At 36.9% G+C, this 25,167-nt stretch overlaps 1 protein-coding gene across 1 annotated transcript in view; it reads right to left on the bottom strand.

Annotated features, from left to right (window-relative positions):
- Window positions 1–4,082: 4,082 nt before the first annotated feature.
- The window catches only part of mtmr11 (myotubularin related protein 11), a 38,083-nt gene continuing 16,998 nt past the window's right edge, over window positions 4,083–25,167 (bottom strand). Inside the window, exons 6-17 of the mRNA XM_051865815.1 lie at window positions 23,235–23,319; window positions 22,165–22,312; window positions 20,820–20,907; window positions 19,398–19,486; window positions 19,177–19,301; window positions 14,608–14,686; window positions 13,908–13,978; window positions 12,741–12,913; window positions 10,567–10,737; window positions 9,967–10,182; window positions 8,188–8,487; window positions 4,083–7,063 (exon numbers count right to left, since the gene is read on the bottom strand). Of these exons, the coding sequence (XP_051721775.1) occupies window positions 6,644–7,063; window positions 8,188–8,487; window positions 9,967–10,182; window positions 10,567–10,737; window positions 12,741–12,913; window positions 13,908–13,978; window positions 14,608–14,686; window positions 19,177–19,301; window positions 19,398–19,486; window positions 20,820–20,907; window positions 22,165–22,312; window positions 23,235–23,319 (1,965 nt within the window). The 3' untranslated portion in view covers window positions 4,083–6,643. The remainder of the gene's footprint in view (window positions 7,064–8,187; window positions 8,488–9,966; window positions 10,183–10,566; window positions 10,738–12,740; window positions 12,914–13,907; window positions 13,979–14,607; window positions 14,687–19,176; window positions 19,302–19,397; window positions 19,487–20,819; window positions 20,908–22,164; window positions 22,313–23,234; window positions 23,320–25,167) is intronic.

Here is a 25,167-nt window from a genome sequence, read left to right as displayed (position 1 = left end):
GTACATGATGCATGATTTATCAAAAACCCAATGCATGACATACATGCCCTGCTAAAACAAAACAATAATCATCTACCTTAATCATAGACTAAGATGTTTTGATGATCTAGTTGTCTGGCTGTTTGGGGGCACTTTTAGCTTGATCGGGCTGTTAGACTGGCTTAAACTAGACCAACAAACCGTGTTAGGCTGGTCTAAGCTGATAGTAGATACTGAAATGATGAAGTATTTGATAAAGGTAAGATTCATGCCAGAGTCACATTACAGGTTATGTAACACTACCATCCATTGTGAGCATGTCATATTCCTCCTAAATGGAGGGGAAAGAGACAGTTGTCACTTTCAGCTTTGTCTCCTAAAATAAAAAAGATATAAATTAGACATACACACAGTATGGGTATATTGTAGTATATTGGAATATGGGGATCTAAAGTTATATTTACAATCAGCATAATTTGAGGGAAAACTTTTAAAAAGTAATATTTACGAATGTTTCTTAATGTACAATAAATACATTTATTCCAGATTTAAATTGAATTTTGAAAGCCTTTTTTTTTTTTTTAAATTGTGGTCTCAGACTTTTTGGCCCCACTGTATTTGATTTTATATTGAAATTACTGACTTAAAAAAATAAAGAAAAGAAAGAAAAATCCATTTAAAAATGTCATTTAAAAATTAAAATGAAGATTAAAGAATGTTGAATGTTATTTAGAATTTGAAATAAATTTGTTTTATTGAAATACATTTTAAATTGAAATTTGAATGCCATATTTTCAGTGCGGTCTCAGACTTTTGGACCCTAGTTTTTAATGAGAAAGTTCTGAATTTATGTTGAAATCTCTGGGGACAAAAAAACAAACGAAAAAACAACAACAAACAAACAAGCAATTGCTCTGGCATTTAAATGATAAAAATATGGTAATTTAAAAGGTTAGTTCACCCAAAAATGAAAATTCTGTCATTAATTACTTACCCTCATGTCGTTCCAAACCCGCAAGACCTTCGTTCATCTTTGGAACACAAATTAAGATATTTTTGATGAAATCCGAGTTTTTTTTATTTTTTTTTTTATCTCCCATAGAAAGCAACAAAATTACCACATTCAAGGTCCAGAAAAGCAGTAAAGACATCGTTAAAACAGTTCATGTGACTACAGTGGTTCAAACTTAATGTTATGAAGCGACGAGAATACTTTTTGTGCGCAAAAACAAAACAAAAATAAACTTTATTCAACAATTTCTTCTCTACTCTGTCAGTCTCCTACGCAGTTGACGCAGTGCAGCGCTTCTGTGTTTACGTCCGAACGCCAGCTCAGTATTGGCCGACGATGTTCACATGAGCATCATCACGCGATGCATGCGTGTGATGCTGATGCAGGAGTCGGCCAATAATGACTCTGCATTCGGACATAGAATCTGGAAGCACTGCACTGCGCCAACTGCGTAACAGACTGACAGGGTAGAGAGGAAACTGTTGAATAAAGTCATTATTTTTGCTTTGTTTTTGCACGCAAAAAGTATTCTCGTCGCTTCATAACATTAAGGTTGAACCACTGTAGTCTGTTTGACTATTTTAACGATGTCTTTACTGCTTTTCTGGACCTTGAATGTGGTAATTATTTTGCTTTCTATGGGAGACCCTCAGATTTCATCAAAAATATCTTAATTTGTGTTCCGAAGATGAACGAAGGTCTTACGGGTGTGGAACAACATGAGTACTTAATGACAGAATTTTCATTTTCGGGTGAACTAACCCTTTAAAAAGCTTTCACATTCACTACATTACAATTTAGAGTAATCTGTTATCAGAAGTGACTGTGTCCAAGTAATGTCCATTTGTCAGAAATGTACAGTTCTAAGATAATTCAAACCATGCAGTTAGTCAACATGTATTAATTTAGGCAGAAACAATGAGCTCATTAAAGCAATTGTTACAAGACGTGATCATAATAATTACAATTTCTGTCATGACAACTCTCGGAGCAAGTTCGGGACTTGCTACTACCAATACATACATGACACGCTACAGTGAGCAAGTAAGACATGCTGCTGCTGGACAATATAGCGTACACGAATTACCCGCAGCAGATCTATACAGGTGGAGCTGGGGAAGGTGGAGGGTTTCTGAAGCGTGCTACAACTTCTAAGTCAAATGCTACCCAGGTATTTGAAGGCTGAGCAGCAGGAGCCAATCAGCTGTGCTCTATAGATAATGATGTGATTACGAGCAGGTTGAATTAAAGGACCTATTAGCCTGCGCCATCTAGAGTTTCATGACGGAACTTTGTATATATACAGAAATTTTGGCAGTTGTGTATGTTTCAAGCTATACATTTTGCCTCATGCTTTAGCAACAGAGAAACCATTCAAATACTAAAAGATCTCATCTGTGTTTTTCTTTCCCGTGTTCCTGCAGGTCATCCACAAAGCTCGGCTCGAGTCAGGCCGCCAGCATGGAGAGCAGTTCTCTGACCGGTAGTCTGTCTCTGGGCTCTGATGTTCCTCACTGCCAGTGCTGCATCACCTACGAGGCCAGGCTGAAGCGTCTCTCCTGCGGCCATCTCTACTGCGACCCCTGCTCCGATCAGATCGTCAACCTGGCTTTTGAGGACATAGAAGGCCTGGCCGAATATCCCTGCCCAATGTGCAAAACCCTCCGTCACCTGGGAGGCTTCGTTCCAGCCCACAGCTACCATGGCATGACCCACTGTTCGCCCTTCGAAAATCAAAAGCAGCAGCTAGTTGAAGAGAAAGGAGGCCTGTGGGAATGATTGTGTCTTTTAATGCAGTGGTTCTCAACAGGACCCAGATTTTACATTGGACATCATGTTGAGAAACAAAACCTGTACCAAAAGATGCCAACAACAAAAGATATTGGAAACATTTTCTCCTCTCTTATAAAGTTTATATGCTTGCTTTTCTAACCGTATACACAATAACTCATTTTCAGGTCGTAATGCGCCAGTTGAGATCTACTGCTTTAAAGGGACTGGGCTTCATATCGTGGTTCAATATTCTGAATCTATTATCTGTAACATGAGAATACTTTGTTAAGTGAGACCTGCATCGTAAGTGAATCGTTTAATAGGTTTCATATGCTCTCCAATGCCATAATTGAGGAAAAGTAATAGTGTTTTATTCCATTAGTGGTGGAAGTTATTACACAAACTACTGGCTGTTCATATATTAGATTCAATTTGTATTTTGTGTTTTTAATGCCAGATGATATACACTAGTGAAGCTTACCTACGTGTGTATTAGAGCTATACGATTTTGGGTAAATTGAGAATCACGATTTTTTGGTTTCAAATAGAGATCACGATTCTCCCATGATTCTGAACAGAAAACTAAACAAACATGTAATTTACTAGAGGTTCTGACAGAATAATTACTGCAGTCTATTTAAAAATGTTTCATTAATATGAATTCATAATTTTTTTTAAAAATCTGTTTGAATGAATGATTCAATGACTTACTCATAAATATTTCACTTGTTTCATGATGAGTCTGTGTTTTTAAATGAATTTCTTGAATGATTAAGTGACAAATACATTTTTAAGTCACTTGTCGCCACCTACTGGCGTAAAAATGCAATGATATAATCGTTATTTGAAGCGCTACCAATGACATCAGTGTTTATATCGGAAATATAAACTTTTATCTCAGTACTTCTGTGATTATCTGAATATCTGTAACACAGAAATAATGATACTGTGTGGTTGAAAAGACGGTTTGAATGTTCCGGTGAGATTTTGTCAAAGGTTTAATAGACACAAATTGTCATTTAGGAATAAGGTCACGTGGGTGTTCAAGATCGCGATCTTTAATGATTAATCGTGCAGCTCTAGTGTTATCTGTAGGCCTATACAAGTATTTTTGTAATGAGTGCCATTGATGTAAACAATTATTTATTAAGTCAATTCATGAATTTTAAATGTTGTAATGCTTGTTGTAAAGTGGTCATGTTGTAAATACTATATTTTGATAAGATCTGAGTATGTCAGAACTATTGGGCTCATTTGTCATATATATTTTTAATAAGCCAGAATAACCATTATTAAGAAAAAACATCAAAAATTGTAGTTAAGAACTATAAGATGCATTTATTTATCTAAAATGCGCCAATAAAGGTTGTTATAAAAGAATAAGGAATGAAAAAAATGACAAGTAGTAATGATTCATCCCTGTCATGAAAAGTACAAAACAAACAGAAATCAGTTTTAAGGCACAAGCATTGGATCATTTCATTAAATGCAAGCAATTCTTGTGCCATCAAATACAGTTTTGCTCAAATTCAGTCTTGTGAAATATGTTGATGCAATATATTTCAAGTCCACTTCTACTGAAACTCTTGAATCACTGATATGCGAGTGAAACAATAAGGTGAAATCTCAACACGGTACCATATGTTAAAGGGTTAGTTCAAAAATGGAAATTCTGTCATCATTTACTCACCCTCAAGTTGATGGACCCCATTGACTTTGATAGTATTTTCTTTTGTTTTTTCCAAGTCAGTGGGGCCCATCACCTGTTTGGTTACCGACATTCTTCAAAATATCTTCTTTTGTGTTCAGCAGAAGAAAGAAATTCATACAGGTTTGGAACAACTTGAGGGTGATTAAATGATGACAAAATTTTCATTTTTGGGTGAACTATCCCTTTAATGTTACCAGCACCTTTTCCCCGTAGGGGAAATAAAAGTAGGACACAAACCTCTGGAGCTACTCTCTCAATTTCGGAACGTCACTGTTGTCACTGTGGCGTAACGCTTCTTCAGGAAAAAGTCTCACAAAGAACCGGTCTGTCTTGTAACCCACATCACAGAGGTGTGCGAGTTCTTTCCATTAAACCTGAAAGGAATAGTTATCCTAAAAATGAAAACAGTCACATTCATGTTTTTTCCTTAGAACACAAAGAATTTTTAAGAAAAATTAGTAAATAATGACAGAGTTTTCATTTTTGGGTGAACTATTCTTTTAAGAGCAGTTCTGAACACTGTAATTTGGAGAATATCCATCAATCTTACAAAAGAAATCATGTAAATAAACCACAGGAAATGAAAAACCATGTTGAAGGAAGTGCTGGAAATCCACAGTGACTCAGAATGGAGAGAGAGTGTATTGTGCAGAAGATAAAAATATAAAAATGAGAATATAAAATGTCCTTCAACATGGGCATGTGATCACTACTTTTTTGCCCTTCCTTTTTACACGAAATGAGTTCACTCATGAAAAAATGATTATAAAAACACATCACCATACATTCATGATGAAGTAACACACAGTACATATCTACTAAATCGGCAGAGGCAGCATATAAATAATGTTTGAAATGTCAACAACGTTGCATCTAATCCATTTCTTTCCTATTTTGTATTAATACTTAATAAAATACAAAAATGCATAACACACCGGACAGCACTGTGCCTTGCTTGTGAATATTGAGGCAATACAGCATTTTGTTTCTGTCCAAATGCTTCATTTGCATTCAAAACTGAGGCTGAAGATTATTTTGTGTCCATCTTGTGGCCGTTCAGGGAACTGCCAAACCTCCTTTGTTATATTATTAGCGTGATAGCAGCCATTTTCCCACTGGTTGAGGAAACACAAATCACTATTTTTCTAGCCTACCGTACCACGAACTACTGCTACATGAAGCGCATAAACTACTTAAAGCTAGAAATGTTTCTTGACCCACACAGTCATCAGATCAATATTTTGGCAAGAACCTCAGACACAACATGCAGACATGCTTACTATCGCAATCTACTTCTGTTTTTCAGTTTTACCTAAAGGAATAGTTAATGTAATAAAAGAGAAAATTCTGTCGTTATATGATCAGAACAATGTGAGTAAATGAAAGACTTCATTTTTAGTGAACTTTTCTTTTAAAACACTGGCCAAACTTAAGTTAAATCATAAAAAAAAAAAAACAGTAGAGGAAGAATTTCACGTCTTTTTTGCTAGGCGTTTTTTTTTGTGCTAAATCTTACATAGCTGCTCATTCAAAAAGTGTCATTTTTCAAATGCACATACACTACCATTCAAAAGTTTTTTTTTTTTTTAAAGAAATTAATACTTTTATTCATCAAGGTTGCATTAAATTGATTAAAAGCAAAAGTAAAGACATTTATGATATTACAAAAGGTTTCTGTTTGACTGTTTCAAATAAATACTGTTCTTTTATTCATCAAAGAATCCTGAAAAAATGTGTCACAGTTTCCACAAAAATATGAAGCAGCACAACTGTTTTCAATATTGTTAATAATAAGAAATGTTTCTTGAGCAGCAAATCAGCATATTAGAATGATTTCTGAAGGATCATGTGACACTGAAGACTGGAGTAATGATGCTGAAAATTCAGCTTTGCATCACAGAAATAAGTTACATTTTAAAATATATTAAAATAGAAAACAGTTGTTTTAGTATTATTATTTCACAATATTACGGTCTTTTTAATCAAATAAATGCAGCCTTGGTGAGTACAAGAGACTTTCAAAAACATGAATAAATCTTCCTGACACCAAACTTTTGAATGGTAGTGTAAATAAATTTCATGTTTCTCGAGGAGTTTCTGTTTGTACCGTATTATTTTGCTTTATTAACACAAACACCAGAGGGTGCCCTTTCCTTCCTCCCTACAGATCAGTGTGTGTTTCCTGGGCGTTTGGGAAGTTTGGCACTGGAGGACGGAATGTAACGCTGCCCTGATTGCGGCTCTTGTTGGTGGCCGAATAGAAACGTGTGCTTGCCGTTATTCCTCTGTGCAGGCCTGGGCGGATCAGATGCTGCCCGCTGTGCTCTGGGGGGGACGGAGGGGTGGGCCGGACTTCGGCTGGGTGACGGCTGTTGTTGAGACGTTCTAGAGGAAGAGGAGAAGAGGAAGGTCCCATTGTTGGCATTCTGGTTGAGGTTGGACTCCAGTCGGCGTGGCTCCTGTCGTTTAGTCTGGTTTTCGGGGCGTCTGTCAGAAGCCTGAGCCAGTTTCTCTCGGAGCTGCTGCACTTCCCAGGAAAGCTGCTCTAAAGGATGCTGACTGCAGGAAGACATGGGGTGTGAGAAAGCCTACAGGAAGTGGAGAGAGACAGATGTTACCAAAACTCACTCATAATCACAAGCCATTAACAACCTGAGTCTCTATCTATCTATCTATCTATCTATCTATCTATCTATCTATCTATCGGTCTGTCTGTCTGTCTTTCAGTCCATCCATCCGTCCGTCCATCTTTCTGTCTGTCCGTCCATCCATCTTTCATCCATTTCATCCATCTATCTGTCTGTCTGTCTATCTATCTATCTATCTGTTGGTCCATCTGTCTATCTGTCCGTCCATCCATCCATCCATCCATCTTTCATCCGTCCGTCCATCTATCTGTCCGTCCGTCCGTCCGTCCATATATCTATCTATCTATCTATCTATCTGTCTGTCTGTCTGTCCGTCCGTCCGTCCATCTATCTATCTGTCTGTCTGTCTATCCATCTGTCTATTGGTTTGTCCATCCATCCATCTGTCCGTCCGTCCGTCCGTCCGTCTGTCTGTTCGTCTATCTGTTAGTCCATCCATCCGTCTGTCCATCTATGCATCCGTCTATCTGTCAGTCTATCTATCTGTCTGTCTTTCTGTCAGTCCATCCATCCTTCCATCCATCCATCCATACATATATCTGTCCATCCGTCTATCTGTCTGTCCATCTATCCATCCGTCTATCTGTCTGTCCCTCCGTCTGTCTGTCTATCTATCTATCTATCTATCTATCTATCTATCTATCTGTTTGTCTTTCTGTCCATCCATCCATATATCTGTCCATCCGTCTGTCTGTCTATCTATCCATCCATCTATCTATCTGTCTGTCTATCTATCTATTTATCTATCTGTATGTCTATCTATCTGTCCATCCGTCTGTCCGTCTATCTATCCAACTGTCTGTCTGTCTGTCTATCCATCCGTCTATCTATCGGTTTGTTTGTCTATCTATCCGTCCGTCCATCCATCCATCCATCCATCCATATATCCGTCTGTCTGTCTGTCTGTCTGTCTGTCTGTCTGTCTGTCTGTCTATCTATCTATCTATCTATCTATCCAACTATATCTTTTCACTGTATTTTCATTATTTGTGTACATTAAATTCACATTCCAACGAATAACTTTGTCTGGTCACATCCCAAAAATGAACACCCTCACAGTGTACCTGAGCGTGTAGCGCGCCCCGTAAATAACAGCCCCTCCATAGTCTGACACAGGGCCCTAAGAGCAGGGGCAGCAGGGGCTCGTATGGATCGTGGAGGGTTGTGCTGTTCTCCGAGGGTTCAGACAGCGAACAGGCTCTGATGAGACGTTCGAGACCAGACAGACTCTCAGAGGAAGGAGCCCTGCGGTGGCTCTTCCAGTAAGAGCCAGAGTTGCCGCTCCTCCAGGGAAGCAGATTGGAGGGATGGGAGAATGTGCTACGGGACAGCAGGAACACAGAACCTGGCAGTCCGTCGTTGTGCTGAGAAAGAAAGAGAGAGAGGGGATAATGAAGCGGTACACTCAGTTGACAGCCCAATTAGAAAAATGAACTAATTTTGGCACAGGTTTATTAGTTGGCCTCCTTTTTAAAGAACCTCCCTTTTGATTTCCAGCCATCTAGGGCAGCCCAGAAAACATGAATCAATGATCATTAACTTGACACAAGCAATGCCTATTATGTGATAATTAATTTCTCTGTCCTGTACTATCAATTCCCTATTCAATATTGCTCCTCTATATAAAGGAAGGAGGAAGAGAGTAATCATATCAGAGACTTTTACAGTGCACTTATTACAGGGACAATCCCTCTGGGAAAACCTGAGATTAAAAGGAATAATTCTAACTAAATATGAAAAGTCTGTCATCGTTTTCTCACCTTCATGTCAAGTCAAGTCACCTTTATTTTTATAGCGATTTATATTTAATGCAGATTGTTTCAAAGCAGCTTTACAGTGATCATGTGATTCTGACCCTGTTTTATTATGTATTATTGTCTTCTGTGAAACACATTCAAATGTTTGGGGTCATTAATATTCATTAATGTTTTAGAAAGAAGTCTCTTATGCTCACCAAGTCTTCCATATTTTTATTTGAATAATTTTATTTTTATTTATTTGTATTAAAAATACAGTAAAAACAGTAACATTGTGAAATATTATTACAATTTTAAATAGCTGTCTTCTATTTGAATATATTTTAAAATATAGTTATGCAAAGCTGAATTTTCAGCATCATTACTCCAGTCTTCAGTGTCACATGATCCTTCAGAAATCATTCTAATATGCTGATTTGCTGCTCCAGATACATTACTTATTGCTATCTATTATTTATTTTTTTGGTAACATTATAAATATATTTACTGTCACATCTGACTAATTTATCAATTGCTGAATAAAAGCATGATTCAGCAAAAAAAAAATTTATTTTTTTTTTTTTTGAATGATATTGCATTTCCAACATGGCACTTAAATCTCATTTGTGTTTTTTTTTTTTTTTTTTAAAGTGTCTTTATATGCTGTGCACTAGGCTATACGTGACTGCAAATGAGATTTGAGAGTTAAACCAGCCTGTTACTTGCACACAGCTATCATGTGATTTTCTTTAAGAAATGGAATACACTGTAGTTCATAAGCCTTTTGACGATTGGCGGCATAAATAATCATTGACTTTTTTGTATGGAAAACAGATCACCTTATTTGTTTCACAGAAAATAAAACAGGATCCAAATGGCATCAGGGTGAATAAATGAAGACAACATTTTCATTTTGGGGTGAACTATGCTTTTAACTGCCTTTAGTTAAGTTAAGATTGCCTCTAGAAGGATTCAAACCTACAACCTTTTGGTTAACAGCCCAGACCTTTAACCACTGTGCAACAACATCCCTATTCCTACACATGAGTAATGTATCATTCATGAAATGTGACTGTTAACGTTGTCCTCGCGGCAGATAAATCTTACCCAGCTGCGGTCCAGGTTGGTGTTGAGGTTTCCGTTAAGGACGGGTGGAGGACAGGCGGGCTGTGACACGGGTTGGGTGAAGCGGGCTCGTCTCTGGCTGCTGTACTGCAGGGCCCAGTCCCACACCGGGGGGAAAGGTGGGTCTACCGGCTCCTCCGGGGCACCCATGGGCAATTCCCTTAGGCCGTTTACTGGGGTGTAACTCTGGGGAAGATGCTGCGAGGAAATATTGTAATACAGCATAGAAATGTGATTAAAAGAGCATCTAATAAACAGAAAATAGTTAGGCTTTACAGGGGCAACTGTTTTCTAATAGCTAGTTCAGTCTTTGCATCACTCAATGTTTTCTTTCTTTCTCTCAAATTCTAAAATAATAACTAGATAAATATTGCAAATATACAAACTTTTTAATGGTAGTGTATGTATTTGGCAAGTAGCCATGCAAAAGGAGGATAATGTACAAACGTAAGATGCTTTATTGTAAAATTAACCCATTAAGGGTGATGCAAGGCATAACAAGCAAAGATATTGCTGCTTTTAATAGATCTAATGTAATTTGCAGCTTTTTGACATGTGTTGTGAAACTATCTGCGCAAATACCTGTGAACGGCGGCATCTCTCCCTCTGACTGTTGGCCAGGAAGCTGCTGAAGAGTGGAAGGTGCACGCTGTCATGCAGCGCCAGCAGGTAGTCTTCAGTAAGCTGGAAGCGTGCGGGATACTGCGCCCACAGCTGCCACACACAGTCCAGAAACAGCAGGAATACAGGGGCCTGCCGAAGGGAAAAGGTACATTATACAACCCATTTAGGTTACCCACAGGTTGCCCCGCCCTCACATCAGTAAGCACGTCATCAGAGATATCACTGAGAGAGGGAGGGGAAGTTATTTTGATAAAAGACCACATGAATTAAAAAAAGAAGAAGATGTGCACAGATAAATAATTTATAATAAATACTGCAATTTTCCATAAATAAATGAGAATTGTCAAAACATACACACAGTTAACATGAACTAACAATGAAATAAAACAAATGGAATACTTCTAAACCATTTATTAATCTTAATGTTAAATTCATAATTTATTAATATATGATTAAAATCTAAATTTGTATCTGTTTATATTAATTATTAGACATGAGTTAATATGAATAAACAATGAACAGTTGTAAAAGTTTTAACTATTGTTATAAAAGATGAATAAATACTGTAACAAATGTATTGTTTATTGTTAGTTAATGTATTAACTAATGGACCTTTTATTATTAACTGTTATCAAAATCACATGCATGCTTTGTAGATAAGGCAGTACCATTCAAGAAGGTAGATGGATTTGAGGGAAATATATATTTTTTTCAGTACTCAAGTATCAACAGAGAATTATATTTGGGTGTGTAGTGTATTTTTTTGTGCTTAGTACACTATCATTAATTTTGCATCATATTTCACCAGTTTGTTGAACTGTGTTTTATTGTTATGAGGTTTCATTTGGGCCAAAACATTGAAAGGAAGGAATGTGACGACAAACTGATTTGCTGAAACAACAGATCTTCTGGCTCTGTCCAAAACCTAGTGATCTGCCTTTCTGTCTTTCTGCCTACATAGGCAGCTGCCTTTTAAGACAGCATTCTAAAAATGGAACTGAAATGTATATGTGATATTCGATTTGGAACACCCTGTAAATTACTGTTCAAAAGTTTGGGGTCGGTAAAATATTTTGTTGAAAGAAATTAATACTTTTTCCAACAAGGATGCATTAAATTGATTAAAAGTGACAGTAAAGACATTTATAATGTTTCAAAAGATTCATATTTCAAATAAATGTTGTTCTTTTGAACTTTCTATTCGTCAAGAAATCCTGAAAAAATGTATCACGGTTTGCATACAAAAATATTAAGCAGCACAACTGTTTTCAACATTGAAATGTTTATTGAGCAGCAAATCAGATTTCTGAAGGATCATGTGACACTGAAGACTGGAGTAATGATGCTGAAAATTCAGCTTTGACATCACAGGAATAAATTAAGCTTTAAAATATATTCAAATAGAAAACAGTTATCTTAAACTGTAATGATATTTCACAATATTACTGTTTTTTTCCCCCTTCTATTATTTGCAGCCTTGGCGAGCATAAGAGACTTCATTCAAAAACATTAAAAAATCTTACCGACCCCAAATTTTTTGAACAGTTGTCTACATAAGCCCCTTTTACAGAGATTCTGGAAAATACATGGATAATGTGTCCCGGGATTTGTCCCAGGATCGTTTAAATTTGGTTTATTCACAATGCCAGTGATTTTCTGGAATCTTTCCATGCATTCTTACACATCCCGTAAAGACATGTGACATCAGGATGTGACATGTAATGTCCCCGCAGCATCTTAAGTTTGCTTATGATCTGTGATTTCTCTCTTGAGAAACCATGCTTGTGCATTTTTTTTCTGAATCGAACATAAACTAGCGCATTGCGTACCTTTCCACTAAGCTGGCGAATGATCTCAGCTTCAGCGTCATCACTACAATACACCTCTTACGGCATTGGTCCTGCCTTTTGTTCACACAGGGCATGTTCCGGGACTGATCACAGCAATGTTACTAGGTCCCCATCCCGAGATCGACCCTGGGACGTGTTTGCTTTCACACAGAAGGCAATTTTCTGGGATCATCGTTCTGTGTGAAAGGGGCTATTGTCTCACACTGTTATATGAATAGTCTGAATGTATGTGGGTAGATCACTACGTTTCAGAACAGAACTTGTTGTCTCTCTTTCTTTTACCTCCTCTTTATCACTTTCACGGTGGTAGTTAATCCGGCTGAGGAATTTGTGTCCGGCCGTGATCCATTCTTTCTGAACCAGGCCCTGGAATCCAGCCACAGTCCTGCAGTGAGGGTCACACATCACCTGCACCAGACTGCAGACCACACAGTTCATGTCTCGATCCTCTGGCTCTGAGGAAACACACAGCAAAAACCAATGCATCATCTGATGATTCGCAATACACTCCAGCTTTGAACCTAAAATATAAACAGTGGATGAGGGGGTTTCATCGCCCTCTTGTGGCAGTTTCTCAGTGCCTCTGCTCAGCACACATGTGGTGAACAGGTTTTTACAGTGATAGATGGGTGCGTCAGTCTCATCTGAGAAACTCATTCCTGAAGTTATTCACTGGTTGTCAAGACACACAGAATATTGATGTTCATTGGAGGGCAGCTGCGGGTCACGTGGAGAAAAACAAACATTTTAGAAGACTGTAAAATGAAATGAGAATTTAAAGAATGGAAGGGCACTGCCAGATGTCACTGTTTGTTGGTTTATGGGTTAGGAAAAAGAATAAATCACAACTGTATGGTATGTTTTAACTTCTGCTAAGAGTGTGTCGTTAAAAAGAGATGAAATCCTATTGTTACTAACTGTAATATTTCTTGATTTTTGGAAATGCACTTAGTGGTCAGATTTCAAGTAGCATCAAAATTGGCTTTGAAAAAAACTATTTGCAATTGAGTGCATTTTGAAAAAAACCCAAGACTGACAGATTTTAGACAGAGCACATTGCTTTTTTTTGGAAGGAGAGGCTTCATAGAGACAGGAACTAAACAGAGCGTTACTGACAGACTCAGAATAGAGGTGCAGCAACACTGTAAAATATGAGAAAAATCATGTTTATTGAACATTCAAGCATGAAAACCTATTCTAGTAGACCCCAAAAACAAAATCAAGACTTTGAAAAAGGGCATAATATGGCCTCTTTAAAACACGTTTGAACAGTAGTGCACACTCAAAGGCCAAAGGTTATATTAATTTCTGTTTTTCTCACTGATATTCAGCACATATTGGATTTTGCTGTATGTGTGTAAACAGTAAAGACACACAAGTCATTGTGTGCTAGTGGGGTGCAAAGTTCAGAGTCGGGTCAGATGACCGTTAATGATCAGTGTGACTAACCTTGGAGAACAACAGTCATGTGACCTCCTCTGAGCAAACAAGCGACCTCTGCGGCTTTTCTCAGACAGCACCTGTGGAAACACAATCACATCAAACACAGCGGGTTAAAGCACACAGACAGTGTGTTTCACCGATAAACGCAACATCAAATACATCACACTGGAAATAAAGTTCAAATTTAGTGCATTGCACTGTGGGATGCAGTATGCTCTTTTGCATACTGCGCATTTTAGCAAATGAAGTGTAGGTCTTCTAGCATAGACGAGATTCACATGCTGTCCATAGTATGCATACTATACAGTGCAGAAATAGTAATAGTGATATGATAGTCATAGAACAACCGCTGTCAAGAATAGATGAGAGAACATTTCTTCATGATGCACCCAAAGTTTTATGCCAAAAATCATTAGGATATTAACTAAAGATCATGTTCCATGAAGATATTTCCTACTGTAAATATATCAAACAATTGGATATGCATCGGATATGCATTGTTAAGGACTTCATTTGGACTTAAACTTTGAAACCTAAACTTTCAACTTTCATTTTTAAAATAGTTGTATCTTGGTCAAATATTGTCTTATCCTAACAAACCATACATCAATGAAAAGCTTATTTATTCAGATGATGTATAAATCTTAATTTCAAAAAAGTGACCCTTATGACTGGTTTTGTGGTCCAGGGTCACATATATATATACCTGGTATAGTCGAGCCAACGAGTGCTTTCAAGTGTGGAGAGCCACTTGTCATCAGGTACCGATACAGATGACGAAATGTCTGCAGGGCAGAGAGAAAAAAGTAAATTTTATTGACTGACACATTGTAAAACTTAACAACATTAGTCAATGGCTCAACAACAATAGTCAACAACTGGTCAACGGCTAATATATAAATAGAAATATCATTAAATTTTATGATGTAAAAATTAGTAAATTATATCAAACAAATCTAACAAAGAAATGTAACAAATATGGCTAATAAATAAACGTAAATAATAATTATAAATATAAAATGCACATTTTACATAATAAAATGTAATTATATCAAACAAATCCAACAAAACAAAAATGCGGCCAATAAATAAACAAATATATAAACATAAATAATATTATATGTAATAAATCTCAATATAAAATGCACATTTTACATAGTAAAATTTAATTATATCAAACAAATCCAACAAAACAAAAAAGCAACAAATGTGTAGAATAAATAAATAGAAACATAAAATGCACAATTCACATAACAAAAGTTAATTAACAACGCGTATATAAAATTGCTGAAATTAAATTAAACACTTATTTACCACACATTAGGTATTCGAAACTGGAAAAAAAAAAATGAAAACACTGGCCAATATTTTTTTAACTCAATGAGCAACTAGAATGTCCTTCTTGCACAGTCTATGCCAATAATCTCGCAATGGCCAAATATCAGCCTGACTGAAATATCAGTCTATCATTTCACTACCTTCTACTCTGAACCAATTGGAATTTTCCAGCATTCTATGGTATCATGCAACAGACTATGCAAAAATGCAGCGCATTCAAGAAAAATGTGGAGAAACAAAAGTCTGTGGTGGGACTGGGCGAGCTGCTCTTTGAACTCGCACCACTATGAGGAATGTTGCGGGCCAGTGTGGGTTCAACCGCAGGAGGAATGTGAAGCCAGACAAAACAACAAGACTGTATCTCTCTAAGACTAAAATTTATCTTTTCAAACAATAGAAGCTCTTGACCTTTGTACACAAAATCTTCAGATCTGTACCCAATTCTCCGAGTCTCAAAACAGCTGTTGCACAAAGTCACAACATTTAACCACAAATGACAAAAGACATTTTAGAAAAAACTAATCGTCTCAGTTTGGAAAAGCATGGTGAGTAAATGAAGAAATATAAATTTTTGGGTGGATTATTCCTTGTCAAAAGAAATGGAGCATTCTCTTCCAAACAATTAGATTGATCAAAGATCTTGGAGATTCTCTAGGGGCCATGATGAAGTTTACATAGGGTGACAAAAACACACACGTGTATACCACATCCTGTAAAGATGACGTACGTCGCATTATTTGTGTGGGTGAACATGGGCTCTGGGGGACAAGAGCATTGTTGTGTGTAACTGCCAAATATGAAGACAGTTAGGAATGAAATGTCTAGAAAGGTAGAAATCTGATAAAATGCACAATAAAAAAAATGTGTGTATTGCTAATGCCACTGACACAAGCAAGAAATGTGTTGATGCTGGTAAACAGAGCAATTGATGCGAGTAATGTAACAACGTAAGCAGGAAATATGTTAATGTATATGTAATGTACAAATTGTTATGTAGAAGCAACGTGCGTAAATGTAGAAATAGTGTGCATCAATAGTGATTATTATAAAAGGGGGGCCTTTAGAGCTCTCTGTGTGGATGATCTTTTGGAGAGAGAGAGAGCATTTAAGTAAGTGGCAAGCAGAAGCCAGCCACAGACCACAACATCAGAAGATCACAGAAGACACCTGACATATGAAGAGTTCAGATGCAAAAACCTTTATGTCTGTCTGACATGTTTTCTTTTAAAGCTGCAGTCTGTAATTTTTGCCTCTTTCTCGCCATCTCTGTTTGAAACCTGCAATTGCAGTAAATTGCGGAATTATCTTTACGTGGGTTGTGCATCGGCATGAATTTAATGTTTTGAGGGGAATGTGTGGCTGTCAGTCACCACACCGGTGGATACTGTACTTCGGAATCACAGATTGTAGTCTCGGAAGTATGGCTAAAATAAGAATTTTCACCAGAAAATGTCATCTGAACAAGTAAGTAACATGTCTGCCACTTGTTCTGACCAACTGAGAAAAAAAGCATTACAATAAATCGCGCTGCCAATAATGATTAAATCTAACGATTGCTTAGCTCATATCACATCAAACCGTGCAAATTATTATTATTGTTATACTCTGTTCTCAAATTACCTGTAGGTTTCAATTTCTGTACAGTCTAATCTCTAACGTTAATTTGTCATACCGTACAATCCGCCATCAAAATGATAAGTTTAATTATTCCAGCTGCTGTGAGAAAAGGCTATAAATGATCCGCCACCTGCAGCATCCTGACGTGATATAGCCTACTAGCTGGGACTCCTTCTTTATGTAAACAGACGTGATGTAACGACACACAGATGAACGTCGGCATTTCCCGTGGAAATCCACCAGTACCACTCGAATTAGAAAACATTATTACAAGCTTACCATTGTGAATCGAGCTAAGATAAGGGGCTAGTTTTAAACTCTGGCTGGTTATGATGTACTTTCTCAAAAATTGATTTTAGATAATTTTTAACCAAAAAAAGTTATGGACTGCAGCTTTAAATGGACATTTTTTACCAGGCTCCTATGTTTAGGTTCAGTAATTTCACTTTAATGGCAGTGAAAAGTTATTAGTCAGTCATTGAAATGCCTTATTTTAAAAAAATTTCACTTTAATCAATAGATTGGTTTTTGACAATTTTTTATTTTTTTTTGCAAAAACCTCTAAGTCCACCTCTTTGGACAACAAGACATAGTAAAACGTCAGTTTCTGTCAGTTTAACAGCAGCAAAAGGAACACTGTTGTGTTTACGTGCTACTCACAAAATCTTGTCATTGCCACTATAACGATGGACAAAACATGATAAAATCATGCTCATACACACCGTCATTCATCTTGAAATCATATGATTCGATTTGCGTCTTCCGATTGGTTCTTCTGTGGACTTAGAGGCTTTTGCTGACAAAGGGAAGTGGCGTTTAGCGGTTTCTGCCAATTAACTTGTATTTCTGAATGGGCTGAGGCTGAGATTTAGTGGATTTGAAGCAAAAGTATTTGATGAACATATACTATGTTCTCATATACAGAGAGCATTTGCTCAATATCATTATCTCATTTTTGACTGAGGTGGCGTTTAGCGGCTTTTGCATATGATCTGAACTCTACATATACTGAGTAAAGGAAAAGGTAAGATTTAAGATGTAATTGTGTATTCTGGCCCATGGAACTTCCAGCTTAGCTGGCACAGAGTGGTGTATTTAGCTTTTGCCTCTACAAGAAATAATAAAATAAGAATGATGACTGCCCTCAAGCTCTGATAGTATTGTCCCAGTCTGTTCATTGCTCATTCATCATGAGATGAATGTCTAAAAAAGATAGATTTTTATAGCGATATCCTGACAGATTTTACAAAGTCGGTCAAAGTTGCCAACCAGTTGCAACAGAGTGGGTTATGGGAGTGCATAAGAAGGTCATAGCTGTCATAACTGAGGGTGAAGAGCCAGCTGTGGTGCACTGAACGGAAGGTGTGGCTGTTATCTCGACCATAGGTTAAAGGTGGTGACCAGAGTAGACACTGAGATAATATAATGGAAGAATAGCATATTATACACCTACCTGACTCCTCCTGAATCTTTAAAGGTAAACCTTTTACAGGAGTTGAGTAGAACAGAGGAAGTGGCTTGTGACTAAAATAGAGTTATGAGGTCGCGGTGGAAACCACCCACGCTGCAAATCCTTTAAAAGAGGTCATATTATGCCCTTTTACAAAGTCTTGATTTTGTTTTTGGTATCTTCTAGAATAGGTTTTCATGCTTTATGTAAAAAACAAAAAAAACATTATTTTTCCCATATTTTACATTGTTGCGGCTCCTCTCTTCCCAGTCTGTCAGTAACGCTCTGTGTAGTTCCTGTCTCTATGAAGCCTCTCCTTCTGAAAAGCGCAATGTGTTCTGATTGGTCGGCTGGACCAGTGTGTTGTGATTGGTCAAACTGCTTCAAGGGTGAAAAGTCACACCCCTTACCATAACTGCGAGTTTGAACACACTGCTAACTAGGGGTGTTACGAGATCTCATGCCGCAAGATTAAAATGTGATGAGATTTTTCATCGAGGTGAAAAGCTGTCTCGCGATATTGCCATGACAGAGTGTGACGGTGAAATTTGGATAGAATATGCCACCGCTACGTTTACATTAATTAGAATAGCAAATGCCACCGCTATGTTTACAATACACCTCCACTGTCGTTTTGCTTTTTATAGAAATAAAGATCGCTTCAATCCCATCCAGCTCATCCAACATGAGCTGCAGAATCATATGTAGTGCAGCAGGAATCACTAAAACAGGAATCTGTTTTAGATGCTGATGTGCTGCTGCACCCATCAAGCCTGCCTGGCCAGCATCACCAAGGTCGAACAGCAACAACCAGCATAAACCAGTCTGGAAATTAAATCTGGCCTTCAAAAATCAACTAAAAGTACTGACCGCCTAGACAAAGAGTCCGGAGTCTCGTGTGAGCCAGTTGGATATCTGCAGGTGACGGCATTTCCTCTCCCAGATCCACAATCACACACAGCTGCTGTCCGCCAAAGAGCACCAACTCCAGGTTCCTGAAGATCACAGACAACAAGGGCTCTGTTTATCGATGAATGCTTGACTGCTGCTAAGGGATGTCTAATTTATCTAGAAAAAATAAAATGACAAACCTGATGTCGTCCTTCTCATGGTAGATGTTATTTTGGAAGCTGGCCATTCGTAGTAAGTCGCTGCCATGTGGATGTCGCCAGCACCATCGCTGAAAGGAGTTCAATTATTTATTATAAATGGTAAAATAGGCTTCAATATTAAAAAACATTTGACATTCAGTAGACCAAGCTGTGCCATATTAAACAGCTCACCCTGAAGATAAATGTTCACGCACAAAGCTATAGTATGACTTTAGAAGACTTAAAGGCACAATATGTAAGATTTTTGGATTAAAATATCCAAAAACCACTAGAACAATGTTATATATTTTGTTGACTTGTGCACTTACATTATCCCAAATGTTTCCAAGAATGTTTAAATCCAGAGAAATAAGCAATTTTAACCAGGACACGGACCGCGTACGTGCGTCGCCTATCAATGACATCATACCCACGTTGATGTTTGGTTTTATTTTTGTAGAAACCACGGAAACACCAAAGACGCTTTAATATATTATGTGTTTTATTAGACAGGTGAGCAACTGTTGGGATACATTCATCGACAGAAAACGAATCATTGTTATATAGCTCAACACAGTAAGTCTAAATCTCGTTTTCTTGATTTACCGCAAGTACCATGTTTTACCATGCCTAATATCGATCTAGCTCTAGAGTCTCGTAGTAGTCGCCGAGCGAACGCAGAGTAGCACTATAACAACTTTCAACACACAAATGTATCTAACATGATAAAACAGTGCTGCGTTACCCCACATACGCTTGACCGGAAGAAGCGACTATGGCATAATAAAAGCTTCGAGACATGTGTCATGCTCGTTTCTCATTAGCAATCACTCCAGCGGCCTCATTTCTGCTCGCACAGCACTCGGCCCTGCTCGGCTTCATACTATAGTAACGTTAATCATCTCATCCATGAACATGATTTCTGCGTCCCGTCCCGTCCCGATTCTTTTCCACCGGCTGTAGACAACACCTCCCATGATTCCCACGAAATCAAGGCGTCATCAAGCTACGCCTTTGTTTTGAATAAGCGACCTCTAGCAAAAATTTACATATTGTGCCTTTAAATCATATGTACTACTTTTATGGTGATGTTTTTTTTTTTTTTTTTTAAGCTTGACAGACTTTTTATAAACTGTCAAAGTACAGAAAAGAGCTTTTTTTTTTTAATTCTTCAAACATTCCCCGTTTGTGTTCCAAGAAAAATTAACAGCATGGGCTTTTATATTAAGTTAATGTAATTTTGCCCTGCTCTGCGGCCTTGATAGAAAGTATTTACATTCTGATTATGATAACAATATAAAGTATTATGAAAACAAAAGCTAGGAACATTCCATTTTGGAACATTCAATTCGAAGAAGTAAATAATGTCACATTTAATTTCATGTTGTGTTTAAAAGGGTCGGGATGTCAGAATGAACTCACTGGGATGCGTCCCTCGTTGAAGTGAGCAAATGTTTTCTTGAGCTCTGTGTCTAAGACCCTCTGAGGAACCACATTGAATCTGGGCAGACTACAAGAACACAGAAGTAAAAAAGTGTGAGCAGTTTCCACATGGAACATGGAACATTATGATTGGATACGCTTGTGCAAACATGATATTATGTGGTGAGCTTGCTGTACTTGCAGGCACAAATAGATATAGACTTAAGTTTCTACACTAGAAGATAATAACTGTTGTCTACTTTAATATATTTAAAAATGTGATTTATTCCTGTGATGCAAAGCTGAATTTTCAGCATCATTACTCCAGTCTTCAGTGTCACATGATCCTTATTCTAATATGCTGATTTTCTGTTATCGATGTTGAAAACAGTTGTGCTGTTTCATATTTTTGTGGAAACTGATACATTTTTTTCAGGATACTTTGATGAATATAAGCTTTTGTAACTTTATAAGTGTCTTTACTGTCACTTCTGATCAATTGAATGCATCCTCGCTTAATAAAATTATTTATTTCTTTACAAAAAAATTAATTACTGACCCCAAACTTCAACTTAAGTGTATAAAACATTTGAATAAGCATGTAATATGCAACTACAGCAGTGGCCAAAAGTGATGTCCGGAGGGGATTTGTTTTTAATGACCCTACAAGTTCAAATGAACCATTAAAAAATATGAGGCAAATATTTTATATTTTTAAATATTTTAAATATGAGGGAACTTGGTTAATCTTGGTTTTATCTGACTAAATTATTTGGCAAAAAATGTGTAAACTACAGCGACAGGTTTTATTTTACTATGCCAAAAAAAACAAACAAAAAAAAAAACATAATTTCTTTGAATGACAGCCTGGCCAAAAATTACGTCCGCATAATTTCATTGCGTTATCACAACTAAAACAATTGACTCCAAGCACAACTACACTATCTTTAACTAATTTTTAGTAAATTTATGCTGGACATCACTTTTGGCCACTACTGTAAATACATAGCTGTTATATAACTTTACTTCTTTGCATGCATAAATCAGCAAGTGTGGCCAGTAATGTTGAAATGATAACTATTATTATTTTGCTTTTTTTCCCATCTAATTTTGTGCAAAATGTCTTCAGTTGATGTTACCTTTGGTTCATTTGGTCAATTTGCACACAGCAAAAATAGGATGTTAATATACTGTTTTGAACACACCAATGGTTATTCATTAGGAAGTATGTGTGGGAAAAGTATTTAGTAAAATGTTATGGAACCCTGAACATCAGTCGTGTTTAAAAACAGCCACTAAAGTCAAAACTAATCTGAGCACAGGAGGTCTGAAAGAGGATCTCTACCTGGTGGACATCTCAAAGCGGTCATTGACAGAGCTGACCCTCCAGCCGGTGGCACCTGTCCTCTCCAGCTCCTGCTCCCAACCCAACGAACTCTCGAACCAGTTCATGGTAGGGTCACGCCGCCTGTTGCTTAGAAACTGCTTCATTTCTATAGACAGCAATGAGAGGTATTGAACGCTTGGATTGGTTAAAAAATTCGACTTATGTGCAAAACCTCCCGAGAGCTCCAAACTCAATTTGTTTGCTAGAGAGCAAGCGGACTAGTGCAATGAACATGAACTGACTACAAACAAACCTTGACAAGGTTGAAAAAGGGCTAGAAGGTGACCTGTTTCAGATTACTTTCCATTATTCATCTGGTTGACAGTCACTTTCCTTCTCGGAGATGTGGCTTAGCTCACATTTCCTGCTATGATTCGTTTGAATATCAAATATGCGTGGGTCACAAAGCTAGGACTGGGCGAAAACAATTATATTTCAAAATTTTTGAAGATATAAATCACAGTATTTATGTATTCGCTCTGAAATCGCTTGAAAAAATGAATGGAATTCTTTTTAAAAGAACCATCATTTCATTTATATTCATCTGTAAAATAATACTTAGTAAATTACATGTAGCTCATTATCGCTGTTTATTTATTAAGACTTTTAATTCATACACATACACATACTTTTATTAATACAATATTGCTCACTCTTATAATACAGATCTGAAACTCATTTCCTCACTTGCTGATGCTTAAAAACCTGACAAAAACAACTGAAATGTACAAGAAATTCCTACACATTTGTGCATTTCTACTTTCAATTTTTAATCTGTTAATGAGGGCATCATCTGGAAAATGTCACATTCTAACTATGTACAAACATCAGATAAACATCTTAAAAAGTTCATATTCATATTATTCAAAATTATAAACATTGCAAAACATCTGCTGACAACCCTCAGGGAACATTTAGGAGTCGTACTGCAGATAAGGAAAAATTATGTCTATAATTTTATCTATAAACACAGGATTTTCTCTCCTCCCTCGCTTCTATCTGTTGCATTATAATTATTAACAACTCACCAATACTACCCAAAGCAGCATTCTGGAAGGAGAGGATGGTCCCAGGTTTCAGTGGCTGGTAGGTCTTAGCAATCGTATACGTAATCTGAAAGCAAGTTAAAGTAGCGTCATTACTATGTTCATCAACAATAAAGGCTTGAAACATAAGTGCAAATACTTCAAGCTCAAGTTTAGCAGTTGGGATGGTTAGTATGGCCCTGGTGGATGATGCTGTAACTACACAATCTAGTTTAAAAAAGCAACTTTTTTATTGACAGCCATTCAAAAACAGCCATGTATTCTGATGAAATAACTTTTTAAAGACCACTTGTGGTGAAAATCATTTTTTAAAATGTTGTTTATATGTCTATGTGGTGTTTCTAATATGCTTTAAGACAAACCATGTGCAAATTCATCAGTCGACACCATTACTTAGAATTTTCTCCGTAAAACTGCAGTGAACCAAAGACTGTCTCAAAAATGCGGTTTGAAATCGCCCTTGTTCTCTACATAACAAATATGTTGTAACCAATCCCGTCAATGTGCGGGTGGGTTTTAATATGTCATTAAGAGAATCCAGGTTATCCCGGTATATTTTTCTGTTGATATGAAAAATCAGATTTATGTAGCAATATAGTGGGTGAATTATGTATATGATGTATATTACAATGTTATATGGGTGAATTAAACCAGTATTTCCACTTGCCATTGTGCAGCATTTACTACAGTAAGGCTGAAACTGAAAGAAGCTGGTGTGATTGAGTGTAGGTGGGGACCAATTTAGATAATTATGGCTCCACGTATAATAAATGAGGCAAGGGTGTAGAGTTACATTCAAGCTATTTAAAGACATGAAGAAATTATTTTCACAGGAAAAAAAAAACATTCAAATATGTCATTTTGGTGATCAAAGATGAGTTTTAAGGGATAAAAGTTTTAATAAAATATTTTAAATGAAATTAATTGACATTGAATTACGTTTTTTTAATTTTATTTAATTTAAAGGGGACCTATAATGCCCCTTTCACAAGATGTAATATAAGCCTCTGGTGTCCCCAGATGTGTCTGTGAAGTTTCAGCTCAAAATACCCCACAGATCATTTATTATAACTTGTCAAATTTGCCCCTATTTGGGTGTGAGCAAAAACACACCGTTTTTATGTGTGTCCCTTTAAATGCAAATGAGCTGCTGCTCCCAGCCCACTTTCCAGAAGAGGGTAGAGCTTTCAACAACAAAGCTGGAGAATCTCACGCAGCCAAAATGAGGATTTTCAGTAACGGTGTTCAGCCTTACATTGTTCAAACCGGAGTCGACACTGATGGAGGGACTCAGGAAGAAGTTACAACTTTTAAAATGCAATTGAACGTTTCTGAATGGTTAGTGGATAATCAACCACCCCTTTAAGAATAGAAGATATTTTGCCTATGTACATTCTTTTTTGGATGAAATGGACATCTATTTTTCCAGCCTGCTGCCTTTGACGACTCAGCTCAGGATAGGCACAAGTTGGCAAAAAATTCACGTCTGCATTTGCGCATTTGGGTAAAGCATAGTATCGTTCAAAAGTTTGGGGTCATTAAGATTTTTTAAAATTTTTATTCAGCAAGGATGCATTAAACTGATCAAAAGTGACAGTAAAACATTTATAATGTTACATAAATGCTGTTCTCTTGAACTTTCTATTCATCAAAGAATCCCCAAAAAATGTATCACAGTTTCAACAAAAATATTAAGCAGCAACTGTTTTCAACATCGATAATAATAATAATAATAATAAGAAGAAGAAATGTTTCTTGAGCAGCAAATCAGCATATTAGAATGATTTCTGAAGGATCATGTGACAGTGAAGAGTGGAGTAATGATTATGCTGAAAAAGCTTTAATCACAGGAATACATGACATTTTAATTCATATATTCAAAAAGAAAACCGCTATTTTGGATTGTAATAATACT

The sequence above is a fragment of the Ctenopharyngodon idella genome, chromosome 16 (assembly GCF_019924925.1).
Source record: "Ctenopharyngodon idella isolate HZGC_01 chromosome 16, HZGC01, whole genome shotgun sequence".
NCBI classification, from domain to species: Eukaryota; Metazoa; Chordata; class Actinopteri; order Cypriniformes; family Xenocyprididae; genus Ctenopharyngodon; species Ctenopharyngodon idella.
This window is presented reverse-complemented; position numbering and strand designations above follow the sequence as displayed.